Below are 12,193 nucleotides of genomic sequence, written 5' to 3' on the forward strand. Positions count from 1 at the left end.
CTATAGAAGCATGGAGGTGTTTAGGAGAGATGGCAGTGGAGTTTTTAACCAGATTGTTTAATGGAATCTTGGAAAGTGAGAGGATGCCTAAGGAGTGCAGAAGACGTGTACTGGTGGGCCGATATTTAAGAATAAGGGGGATGTGCAGGACTGCAGTAACTACAGGGGGATAACACTGATGAGCCACAGCATGAAGTTATGGGAAAGAGTAGTGGAAGCTCAGTTAAGAAGTGAGGTGATTGATCAGTGAGCAGCAGGGTGGTTTCATGCCAAGAAAGAGCACCACTGATGAGATGTTTGCTCTGAGGATGTTGATGGGAGAAGTTTAGAGAAGACCAGAAGGAGTTGCATTGCATCTTTGTGGACCTGGAGAAAGCAAATGACAGGGTGACTGAGAGGAGCTGTGGTATTGTATGAGGAAGTCAGTAGTGACAGAGAAGTACATAAGAGTGGAACAAGATATGTACGAGGGAAGTGTGACTGTGGTGAGGTCTGCAGTAGGAATGATGGAGGTGGAATGACATCAGGGACGGGCTCTGAGCCCTTTCTTATCTCCAATGGTGATGGACAGGCTGACAGATGAGATTAGACAGGAGTCCCCATGGACTGCGATATTTGCTGATGACCTTGTGATCTGCAGGTGGAGAAGACCCTGGGGAGGTGGAGAGGAATGAAGGTCAGTAGGACCCCCAAGACAGAATACATGTGTGTGAATGAGAGGGAGGTCAGTGGAATGGTGAAGATGAGGGAGTTGAGTTGAGCTGGTGAAGTTGGAGGAGTTTAAATACTTGGGATCAACAGTACAGAGTAATGGGGATTGTGGAAGAGAAGAGGAGAGTGCAGGGAGTGTGGAGTGGGTGGAGAAGAGTGTCAGGATTGATTGGGGACAGACGGGTGTCAGCAAGAGTGACAGGGAAGGTCTACAGGATGGTAGTGAGACCAGCTATGTCATATGGGCTGGTGACGATGGCACAGGAGACAGAGCTGGAGATGGTAGAGTTAAAGATGCAAAGACTGGCACTGGGTATGACGAGGATGGACAGGATTAGAAATGATGACATTAGAGGGTCAGCTCAGGTTGGACGGTTTGGAGACAAAGTCAGAGAGGTGAGATGGCGTTGGTTTGGAGAGATGCTGGGTATATTGGGAGAAGGATGCTAAGGATAGAACTGCCAGGCAAGAGGAGAAGAGGAAGGCCTAAGAGGAGGTTTATGGATGTGCTGAGACACGACATGCAGGTGATGGGGGTAACAGAACAAGATGACGAGGACAGGAAGATATGGAAGAAGATGATCCGCTGTGGTGACCCCTAACCGGAGCAGCTGAAAGAAGAAGTTGACCTGCACTTCAATAACAGCGCTGGGCACTGCAGGGCACACTCTCAGCCGCTCAAATCAATCTCCTTACTGCCAGGGCTGCACCCAAAATAAACGTAACTGCTGAGAACATCACTGACCACAAACGAGCTCTCCTGCGATGGGGACGTGCGAGGCAGGGGCTTCATGACAAACAGAAACTGACATCAAGGCCACAGCCATAAATGACTTGACTCCGAGGAAGCCCCAGCCACATTGACGAGGTACACTGCAGTGTTGTGGTGTGCGAGATCCCATTTTCGAATTGTGACGTTCCCCCTCATTGCGGTCCCCCTGAAGGCTTCTTTTCAGTTTTCTGGCCTTCTTGCCAGTTTGCGCTTTTAGCAGAAACTCCCACACATCAAGTCTTTGGTTCCATCTTGTGGCAGAAAGCGGTGTTGCAGTTCAAAGTCAATGTCAGAAGTTTCACTTGAGGGTTGTGCGGCGGTCAACTCTGACCCCTAGGCTGACCACATTACTAGAAGGTGAGACATTAATGGAGTAACTGACAAGCACGCCACCCAGCGCAGCCCTCCCAAGGATTTAGTGGACCGGGACGCATGCAGAGTTGGTGCACAAAACATACTGAAGTAGAGGAAAGGAAAGAACAAAAAAAAAAAAAAAAAATCACAAAATAAAGACATCACATATGCAGTAGCAGACCAACCAGCTTTACTCTAAAATGACACCTCGAAGGTACTCACTTCCATTAGCCGGAGCTCTTGGATACGGGGGTCATAAAGAAGGCCACCTTCCCATGAATTTTTGTCAAGTCGTCAACTTTCAGAATGAAAAAACAATTCCTTCATTTTCGGTTCTTTTCTAATTGGTTTTCTGTTGTATGTGAGACATCGCCTTTGCCCTGGCTGACCGCTGCCATCTGAGTGCCGATTACAAGTTTCCAACATCACGAGGTTTAAACCGCACAGATGATGGCTCGGCCACTAAAGCATCGCGGGGCTGTTTGGATTTCCACAAAAGCACCTTCAGCATCACCACTGAACACGGGGCACTTCATCATGTAATGGCAGATGTGGCGGACACTCGTAGTCCTGTCCGGTAACGGTGGAAGGGCACCGGCTATTCAAAGTGTGTGAAACATCCAAAGAAGATGAAAATAATTTACAACACTTTGACCGAGGAAATGGCAGCAGATCACCTCAGGAGTCCCCGTCGTCTTCTTGGACGTCACACCAGAGCTCCTCCAGTTCAGTCAGCTGACTGAGATTCTGCCCCCTTAATGCCAGGGGGATGGCATAGTGGTTAGGGCTGAGGGTTCAAATCCTGCTGCTGATGGTCACTTCACCTGCCTGTGCTGCAATTGGAAAAACAAAATCGTATCTCAAACGTTGGAAGACACATTGGACAAAAGTAACAAGTAATTATCTAAATATGAGACACGATGACAAAAGACTGAGTTCAACGTGAGGAAGGACTAAGAACTGCTGACGTCCCCTGGGTCCCACATCTGGAGGATACCACTGAGCGACCGAACCTGAACATGACCCGAGCTCGAGGAGAGATGTACTGAACACATGAACGCTCGCTCATCTTTTAACAGATATTTATTTTGCCAACACTTGCATTTGTTTGATTTTTTTTGTTTTTTTTGTTGTTTTTTTTTTTTTAAACCAGTGGCAGTAGCAAATATGTATTAAAAATAGGAAAAGTAAAATTCAGGCACAGTACTCAGTTGTAGCACACAACTAAAAACTGTCGGCTGTTTACAGCAATGCACTTGAAAACAGAACAAATAAGACAAGAGAGTTATCTTTCCAGCAATGTTGAGCTTTGTAATTATATAAATTATTAACTGAATAATTGTAAAACATTGTACAAGTTTGCCTGCCAGAGGCTGAATTTAGAGTGGGGTTGGGGGGGGGCGGGCAGGAAACAGCATTAAAGAGTGACGCAAAATTAAGAAAAACTAAAAACAGGAAGTCTGCGTGTCTTTAAAAAGAGCTGGCACAAGGGGCACCGACCAAGTCAAGTATTCCGGGGTGGCGCGAGGCTCGTCTTTTCAGACGCATCAAAAGGTTTTAACTGGCTGTCTGGGGATTAAAAACCTTCAGCACAACTCGAGTCGAAAGCCACATGCAATTTCTGTCCATCCTCTAGCGACTTCTACAATTTGGTGAAACAGTAGAGAGGCAGCTTACGGCTCTTTTAGTAACATTACCACATTTTCTACTTTTCAATAATAAATAAAAGTTAAAAACTAAACCAAATCATTTCAGATCTTGCTCAGGTTGAAAGGATATAAGTAACATTTACAAATAATATCTGTAGCAAAAAACATTTGATGAGTATTTAAAATTAATCTTACTTTTCTAACAATCAATATAAGGACCGAACAAACTATGTTGTCATTTTAATATATGCGTCTTTCATAGCATCTGTTACTTGAGCTTGGAAGATAATTAAATATTGAATTTTGTGCAAGAGGAGACTGTATGAAAACACTCCCAATACTCTGGTCATACCAATTGGTATACAATTAGTCATATGCCCATTTTCTGCATACATTTTTATAAAATTCTCTCTCCATACAATCAATTAAAACTATAGCATCATTTATCTTGAGTGACAACATATTGAATCAGACAAATCTTTCAATAAGAACAATGGTATATAAACAAATGTAAAATCTCTGCATCTGTTAAAGTTCTTCTTTTCTTAAATACAGTTCAAACGTCCTGTACAGCGGTCTGTAAATCGGTATTGCTGGTCCTGATCTCGTGAAGGTAGTGCAGCTGTGACTGGCTCTGGCTGTGTGCCTCCAGCGAACTCGGCAAGAATCCCTGGAAAAATAAAAAGAAGCTTCCGAGGCAGAAGACGACAACAGCGACGACAGCCATCGTGGATCACGCTGGGCCGTTTATCGCAGTGTCTGGCGATGGGACTCTCTGATCTGACCTGCAATGAAGACAAACTCCTATTAAATAACTGCATGGATGAAATGCCAAACTGGAAGATGGTGATTTAGACACGATTGTTTTAACACGAAGGGGGGAAAAAAAAATATCACAAGAATCCAGCAGCATCAGGCACAATGCAGGAGCTCAAGGCGCCACTGAATGGTAAGAAGAAAAACAGAGCACAAGACGTAACGGTGGCGACATTCACTGTGAACTTCTCAAAGACACGCAACTCAATTCAGGGTCACAGGAGGGCAAGAGCCTAACCCAGCAGCGCTGCACACAAGGCAGGAGACAACCTGGAGGGGCTGCCAGCACACTACATGCCCACCACTCCTATATGGGCCCATTTAGATCATGTCGTCAGAATGAAGAATATTAACACACAAATATTTTAATACAGCCATGTTTTATACATTCATTTTTTTTTGCTTTTTGATTACATTAGATTAACAAACAGATGTAATCAAATATTTTTCTATTACTGTTTCGCAATAATTATTGCCATAATAAATAAACTAACGCTTCTCAGTCACACAGGTTGTTACATGAGGCTTTGAGCAAACTGCGGATTCTTTTCACTTTTGTCATTTGCTCTTTAAGAACAGTTATTATGGGAAAATACTTAATGTGAGAGGCACATATTTAAGCACTTTTAATATTTCCTTTTATTAGGGAATATTTGAAAGTATACCTTCGAGGAGGAATTCATATTCATCAACATTCATATGCATCTCCATTTCACTGCTTTACGTTGCATCATGAGCCGCCATGTAGGTCAGTGTTATAATTGGCAAGGCGTTCATACTTTTTTATTAGCTTGTCTTCTTCTATTTATTTTGTCAGAAGGTTAACTTCTTGAAAGTTTCCTCTTTTTAATTTACCCCAACCCCCCCCCCCCCCCCAAGTAGACTCCCTTAATAGTATCACAATACGAACAATTCCCAAATATCAGTAAACCGTGGATGGGAGTAAAGACTTGAACGTCAAATTCACTTTTGCTCCCATCCACATGCCAAGGCTTAAACAGCCAGAAAATGAATACAAAATCTGAAAGTGAGATGAAGATGACTAGTGGAACAGCCCTGCTTCACACAACGCTGGCTCCATTCATACAATTACTTCTCAAATCTAGTGAGTAGTTTCACAAACGGTTCAAAGTTTATTAAGGCAGGAATCTGATTAAAGCTACAGCCGCAGTGAACTTGAAATGCTGCTGATGCAGACACCACATGTGTCATCTAATTCTATTTCAACTTACTACAATAGCAGGTATGTGACACCACTACATGAGAAGCATTTCTCAAGCATTTTCACCTGTTCAAGTATTTAGCAGGTAACAAACATGATCATAGGTGTAATGAAATGAATATTGTGCCAGACATAAAGCAGCACAAGAAGCAGACGCTCTGATCCTCTCCATTATATATATTTTTGTTGATTTAAAATTTCCTTAGGATGTTGATTCTGTCTGTCAGAGTGAAAAATGCAATGCAATTTTTCTAGCGCCCATCAGCATGACGCCCTCGCATGAGTGTGTCACGAGTGATGTTTGACACCATAAACTGCAGTTGCACTCTGTGGAGTCATTTCAAGACGACGACACTCCTGCATTTAATTTAGGAGCTAAACCAGTAGACCAGGATTTATTATGGACTGGGCTAGCTGAAGAGATATTAAGAGTTGTAGATACTAATCGGACTCTTTCTTCATTCCTAATTGAAATTATGCTTCATGTCAATCACTAAAAGCAATCATTTTGTTTTCTTTATTTTCATGCAAAGTAAGACAAAAATGATGCAATTTGGATTAGGTTGATTAATTTACTTACTTGACTTCTTCCATTGAATGTACATCTTCAAGAGGGCCATTTAAAGTTTCGCTGGATGGACACTTTACCTTGGCTTCCAAGTGCTTTATACTGTAAATGATCAAATGCAGGGATAATCGGCAATGTGAAAGCAGATACTCAGATAAGCACACACATTTTCTAACTAGCTTATCCACTCAATGCAGGGTCAAGGAGTCTGGGCCTACTGTGGCAGCACCAGACACAAGGTGGGAACCAAATCAGAATGGACAGCCAGTCCGTAGTCAGACCCCCTCACTCTCAGATGACCACGCTTATTCTGGGCCTTTTTAAAATCATCAGTCAACCAACAGAGCTGACTATTGAAATTGTGAAGAACTGAAATGCTAAATGATCAGATTTGTTTCACATCTCGACTCAGCGAGGCTGGTCATGGACTTGGGGCCTCCAAGTTAGTGACCAGCAGCTTATCAAGTTGCACATAAGTGGAACTCCTTTACCACAGCAACAAAGAAAGCTGTTCAGTAATCCCAAGACCATCAAGTCTGAGTCCCACCACTACAGTCTCAGGAATGAGAGGTTGAGAATTGGGCCGTCACATTGAGTGAACTCCTCAGACACAAATGTCATTTAGATTAAGCTAATTTCTATAATTCCACTTCACTCTTAATTCTCATTTGATCTTTTTTTACATATTTACTTAAAATTCCATTTTTACCTTTGCTTGTGACAATTGGCCGTGGACGGTGAAGTTGGGATTGCCTTCTCAGTCTCTCCATCGTCTGTCACTAAGCACTGTGGAGAAGTTTCTTCCGAAACAGACATTTTACCATCATCACTACAAAAGAAGAGTTGATAGTGGAGGTGAGGCGCGCATATAAAAAAACAAGTGAGTGCTGAAAAATGGGGGCACATCAGGTGACACATGCACACAAGACATCAATGGAGCACAAGTAGGAAGACAACACAGTGCCAACAACCACAATATCCGCATGGCTTAGTTAGTAAATGTATATAAACCCTACAGAGCATGACAAGCCCTTGCCGAGGTTTCTACATTTTAAGGGCAGAGTGGGTTATAGTGGCCAGGATGGGGAAGGTTACAGGTAGCAGGCTTCTGGATGAACACACTGAAAGCTGGTGGAGAGGCGTGATGTTCCTCTAGTGAGCTTCTATTATGTACTACTTTTTTCATTCAAAGAAAGCAGCATATTTCTGATTAAAGTTTAGTTAAGAGCCTGTCAATACATACTGTAAACAAACCCAGAAACCAATAAGAAAAATACAAACTAATGAAATAAGTGAACTCTACCAATAGTGACCGCCTAGTAACAAAGAAGGAGTTATCTGGAGTTCCTCACTTTAAAAACTGCTCGACTAAACAACATTACGGAATTCCCTCAAACATTTTCAGTGACAATCCACTAATGAGACAGGTCTACAAACTCCAACGGGGCAAATCAGCTGGATGACAGACATTTGGCAAAAATGTTTCTGCAACTCCAATAAACATGTCAACGTGTTATAATTTTTAAAACTTTTTTTTATCTCCATGAATAAATGTTTTTTTAAAAATGGCACAATCATTTTGCTCAGCATAATAAATGTTTACTAGCCATACTGTCTTTGAAGACAGCTAAATGTGAGCTCAACTTGGCAAAATAAGTCAAAAATGCTAAGTCTGAACCATTCCTATATACATCGGACTTCCAATACAACTCGGAGTCCTGCCACGTGCAAAAGTTCGCTGACGACACTGCGATCATGGGCTGCATCAGGAGTGGGCAGGAGGAGGAGTATAGGAACCTAATCAAGGACTTTGTTAAATGGTGCGACTCAAACCACCTACACCTGAACACCACAAAAACCAAAGAGCTGGTGGTGGATTTTAGGAGGCCCAGACCCCTCATTGACCCCGTGATCATCAGAGGTGACTGTGTGCAGAGGGTGCAGACCTATAAATACCTGGGAGTGCAGCTGGATGATAAACTGGACTGGACTGCCAATACTGATGCTCTGTGCAAGAAAGGACAGAGCCGACTATACATCCTTAGAAGGCTGGCGTCCTTCAACATCTGCAATAAGATGCTGCAGATGTTCTATCAGATGGTTGTGGCGAGCGCCCTCTTCTACACGGTGGTGTGCTGGGGAGGCAGCATAAAGAAGAGGGACGCCTCACACCTGAACAAACTGGTGAGGAAGGCAGGCTCTATTGTAGGCACAGAGCTGGACAGTTTGACATCTGTGGCAGAGCGACGGGCACTGAGCAGACTCCTGTCAATCATGGAGAATCCACTGCATCCACTGAACAGGATCATCTCCAGACAGAGGAGCAGCTTCAGCGACAGACTGAGGAGATCGTTCCTCCCCCGCACTATGCGACTCTTCAATTGCACCGGGGGGGTAAACATTAACATTATACAAAGTTATTGTCTGTTATACCTGCATTGTTATCACTCTAATTTAATAGTGTTTTTTATCAATATGCTGCTGCTGGAGTATGGGAATTTCCCCTTGGGATTAATAAAGTATCTAAAGTGCATCCGGAAAGTATTCCCAGCGCTTCATCACTTTTTCCACATTTTATGTCATGTCACAGCCTTATTCCAAAATGGATTAAATTCATTTTTTTCCTCAAAATTCTACACACAACACCCCATAATGACAATGTGAAAAAAGTTTACTTGAGGTTTTTGCAAATTTATTAAAAATAAACAAACTGAGAAATCCCATGTCCATAAGTATTTACAGCCTCAGCTCAATACTTTGTCGATGCAACTTTGGCAGCAATTACAGCATCGAGTCTTTTTGAATATGATGCCACAAGCTTGGCACACCTACCCTTGGCCAGTTTCGCCCATTCCTCTTTGTAGCACCTCTCAAGATCCATCAGGTTGGATGGGAAGTGTTGGTGCACAGCCATTTTAAGATCTCTCCAGAGATGTTCAATCGGATTCAAGTCTGGGCTCTGGCTGGGCCACTCAAGGACATTCACAGAGTTGTCCTGAAGCCACTCCTTTGATTTCTTGACTGGGTGCTTAGGGTGGTTGTCCTGTTGAAAGATGAACCGTCACCCCAGTCTGAGGTCAAGAACGCTCTGGAGCAAGTTTTCATCCAGGATGTCTCTGTACATTGCTGCAGTCATCTTTCCCTTTATCCTGACTAGTCTCCCAGTTCCTGCCACTGAACAACATCCCCACAGCATGATGCTGCCACCACCATGCTTCACTGTAGGGATGGTATTGGCCTGGTGATGAGTGGTGCCAGGTTTCCTCCAAACGCGACACCTGGCATTCACACCAAAGAGTTCAATCTTTGTCTCATCAGACCAGAGAATTTTCTTTCTCATGGTCTGAGAGTTCTTCAGGTGCCTTTTGGCAAACTCCAGGCGGGCTGCCATGTGCCTTTTACTAAGGAGTGGCTTCCGTCTGGCCACTCTACCATACAGGCCTGATTGGTGGATTGCTGCAGAGATGGTTGTGGTGGTTGTCCTTCTGGAAGGTTCTCCTCTCTCCACCGAGGACCTCTGGAGCTCTGACAGAGTGACCATCGGGTTCTTTTCACCTCCCTGACTATGGCCCTTCTCCCCTGATCGCTCAGTTTAGATGGCCGGCCAGCTCTAGGAAGAGTCCTGGTGGTTTCGAACTTCTTCCACTTACGGATGATGGAGGCCACTGTGCTCATTGGGACCTTCAAAAGGAGCAGAAATGTTTCTGTAACCTTCCCCAGATTTGTACCTCGAGACAATCCTGTCTCTGAGGTCTACAGACAATTCCTTTGACTTCATGCTTGGTTTGTGCTCTGACATGAACTGTCAACTGTGGGACCTCATATAGACAGGTGTGTGCCTTTCCAAATATCAGGGGAAACAGGATGCACCTGAGCTCAAATTTGAGCTTCATGGCAAAGGCTGTGAATACTTATGGACATGTGCTTTCTCAATTTTTTTATTTTTAATAAATTTGCAAAAACCTCAAGTAAACTTTTTTCAAGTTGTCATTATGGGGTATTGTGTGTAGAATTCTGAGGAAAGAAATAAATTTAATTAATTTTGGAATAAGGCTATAACATAACAAAATGTGGAAAAAGTGATGCGCTGTGAACACTTTCCGGATGCACAGTATCCATCTATCTATCTATCTATTAACACAGCTGGTATTCCCTTCTCCTCTGCCTCAGTTAAAATGGTGAATAGCATGTGAACGTGTGAAGTCAGACCCTGAATGTCTGGTGATGCCTTATTCAAGAGTCGGAGTTGGAACAAATTATTACGTTGCTGAAGCTGGTAAAAAAAATATACTGACTCTGACTAAATGTAAATTGTGATGTTAAAGTTTACAGTTTCACATATACTAATTGAAACTTTTTCCTTCTAGTATTTTGATAAATTACAACCCATTTTATTTTTGTATGTTTTGTTTAGAGTTGCTCAATGCTTGAGACTTCTTTAATGAATAATATAAAAAGCTCCAACAGCATTGCTGCAGCCTTTATACCTAAATTTTAACAGGTTATGGTGCTAAAAAGTAGCTTGATTCATGCTGGCAGTGATCAAATGCTTTGTATCTTGTATGTTGTGTGCTTTGAGTCGACACAGTAACTACAGTACCATTCAAAGGTTTGGGATCACCTGGAAACGTTGATGGTTTTGGTAGAAGTTCATAACTTTTCTATCATACCATTAAATTGATTTAAAAATGGTGTGTACATTTTTTTTAAATTTATTATTCACCTATGGTTGCAAAGCCCTATTTTCAGCAGCCTCTCTTTCAGTGTCCTAATGGTCACCGCTAATCAATCTATTCCAATTTCTTTGAATTGTATGTGCTAATCCAAATTGCATTCAGAGTTTTGGGCTGAACCAATGGATGAACAAATCTGAAAGGTAAAAATGCACTTTTGAGGCATGATGGGTCACATGTCAACATAATGAAAGTGGTAAACTAGAAGAGGGCAGTTTAGTTTACTATTTTCAAAAAGCCAAGAGGCAATGCCAAGGATCAGTGCACTCAGGCTAAGAGCGGTCAGTTACTTTCATTTTTTACAAATATTAAGCTTAGCTTGCTGCTTTTTTGCCAATAAAATCTCCAAAAGCTAGGAGATCCCAACTGCTTTCCTATTTGTTTTTAAAAGTTGTCAGCATTTTCACAACTCAGTAGTTACCAGCTTCCCACAACTCTGTGCCCAAACCAATGCTTTCTGGTTTTCAGCACTTCATATTTATGTCCACTAGGTGTCCTAGAGTGTGCCACTCACTAAGTGACATAATCCTAACTGGATAATCATCTTTATCACAGAAGCCTTGCCTGGGAAAATTCTAAATACCTGAACATGTTCCCCTCTTTCTATTTCGGTCCAGCTTTTCAGTTGGATTAAGCCCCCTAATTCAAGGATGCACTAAGCGCTATTGTGGATTCTTTGCCAGTGTACTGATCAGGAGCCGCCTCAGCAGCACACTACAGACGTCAGGTCCATACTAGTCTGGAGAGCCACTGCAAACTCGATCACGAACTGCAGACAAGAGACTCGCAGTACATTGAATCTCAGTATGGGAGATTACATCAGACAGGATGGGATATAAAAGAAGGAAATTGAAGAGTAATCCAAAACTGACATCAGTTTTATTTAGTCATACTTCAATGTTCTCATAGTTCTATTGTGTGCAAAATTCTAAGGTTCCATTTGTAAGATTTTTTTTTTTTTTTTATTATTATTATTATTATTATTATTGTTGAGATTTTATTTATTGTCAAAATTCAATTAAGATTATTATTATTATTTATTATTATTATTATGAGTGAATTATTTATTTTGTAGTTTGCTTTTTATATTGCTTGTATTGTTTAGTGGTTTAAATGGTTATGCTGTTATAATACTATTCTAGATTTTAAATCAGGATATAGCTTGGCTTTTTTGGAAGTGAACAAGTTAGTGAATCAAAAATTCAAATCATTTTGGTGAACTGAACAAAGTGAATTGAATCACTAAAAAGAATACAGTAATCCCTTGCTATATCGCGCTTCGACTTTCACGGCTTCACTCTATCGCAGATTTTATATGTAAGCATATTTAAATATATATCGCAGATTTTTTGCTGGTTCGCGGATTTC

At 41.9% G+C, this 12,193-nt stretch overlaps 1 protein-coding gene across 5 annotated transcripts in view; it reads right to left on the reverse strand.

Moving 5' to 3' along the window:
- Nucleotides 1–3,046: 3,046 nt before the first annotated feature.
- Nucleotides 3,047–12,193, reverse strand: part of ppp6r3 (protein phosphatase 6, regulatory subunit 3) — a 163,914-nt gene continuing 154,767 nt past the window's right edge. For all 5 annotated transcript variants that reach the window (XM_051923420.1, XM_051923422.1, XM_051923421.1 and 2 more), the window contains 3 exons: nt 6,802–6,921; nt 6,105–6,194; nt 3,047–4,271 (listed from right to left, as the gene is read on the reverse strand). In XM_051923420.1, the coding sequence (XP_051779380.1) occupies nt 4,220–4,271; nt 6,105–6,194; nt 6,802–6,921 (262 nt within the window). In that variant the 3' untranslated portion in view covers nt 3,047–4,219. The remainder of the gene's footprint in view (nt 4,272–6,104; nt 6,195–6,801; nt 6,922–12,193) is intronic.

This window comes from Erpetoichthys calabaricus, chromosome 2 (assembly GCF_900747795.2).
Source record: "Erpetoichthys calabaricus chromosome 2, fErpCal1.3, whole genome shotgun sequence".
Lineage (NCBI taxonomy): Eukaryota > Metazoa > Chordata > Cladistia > Polypteriformes > Polypteridae > Erpetoichthys > Erpetoichthys calabaricus.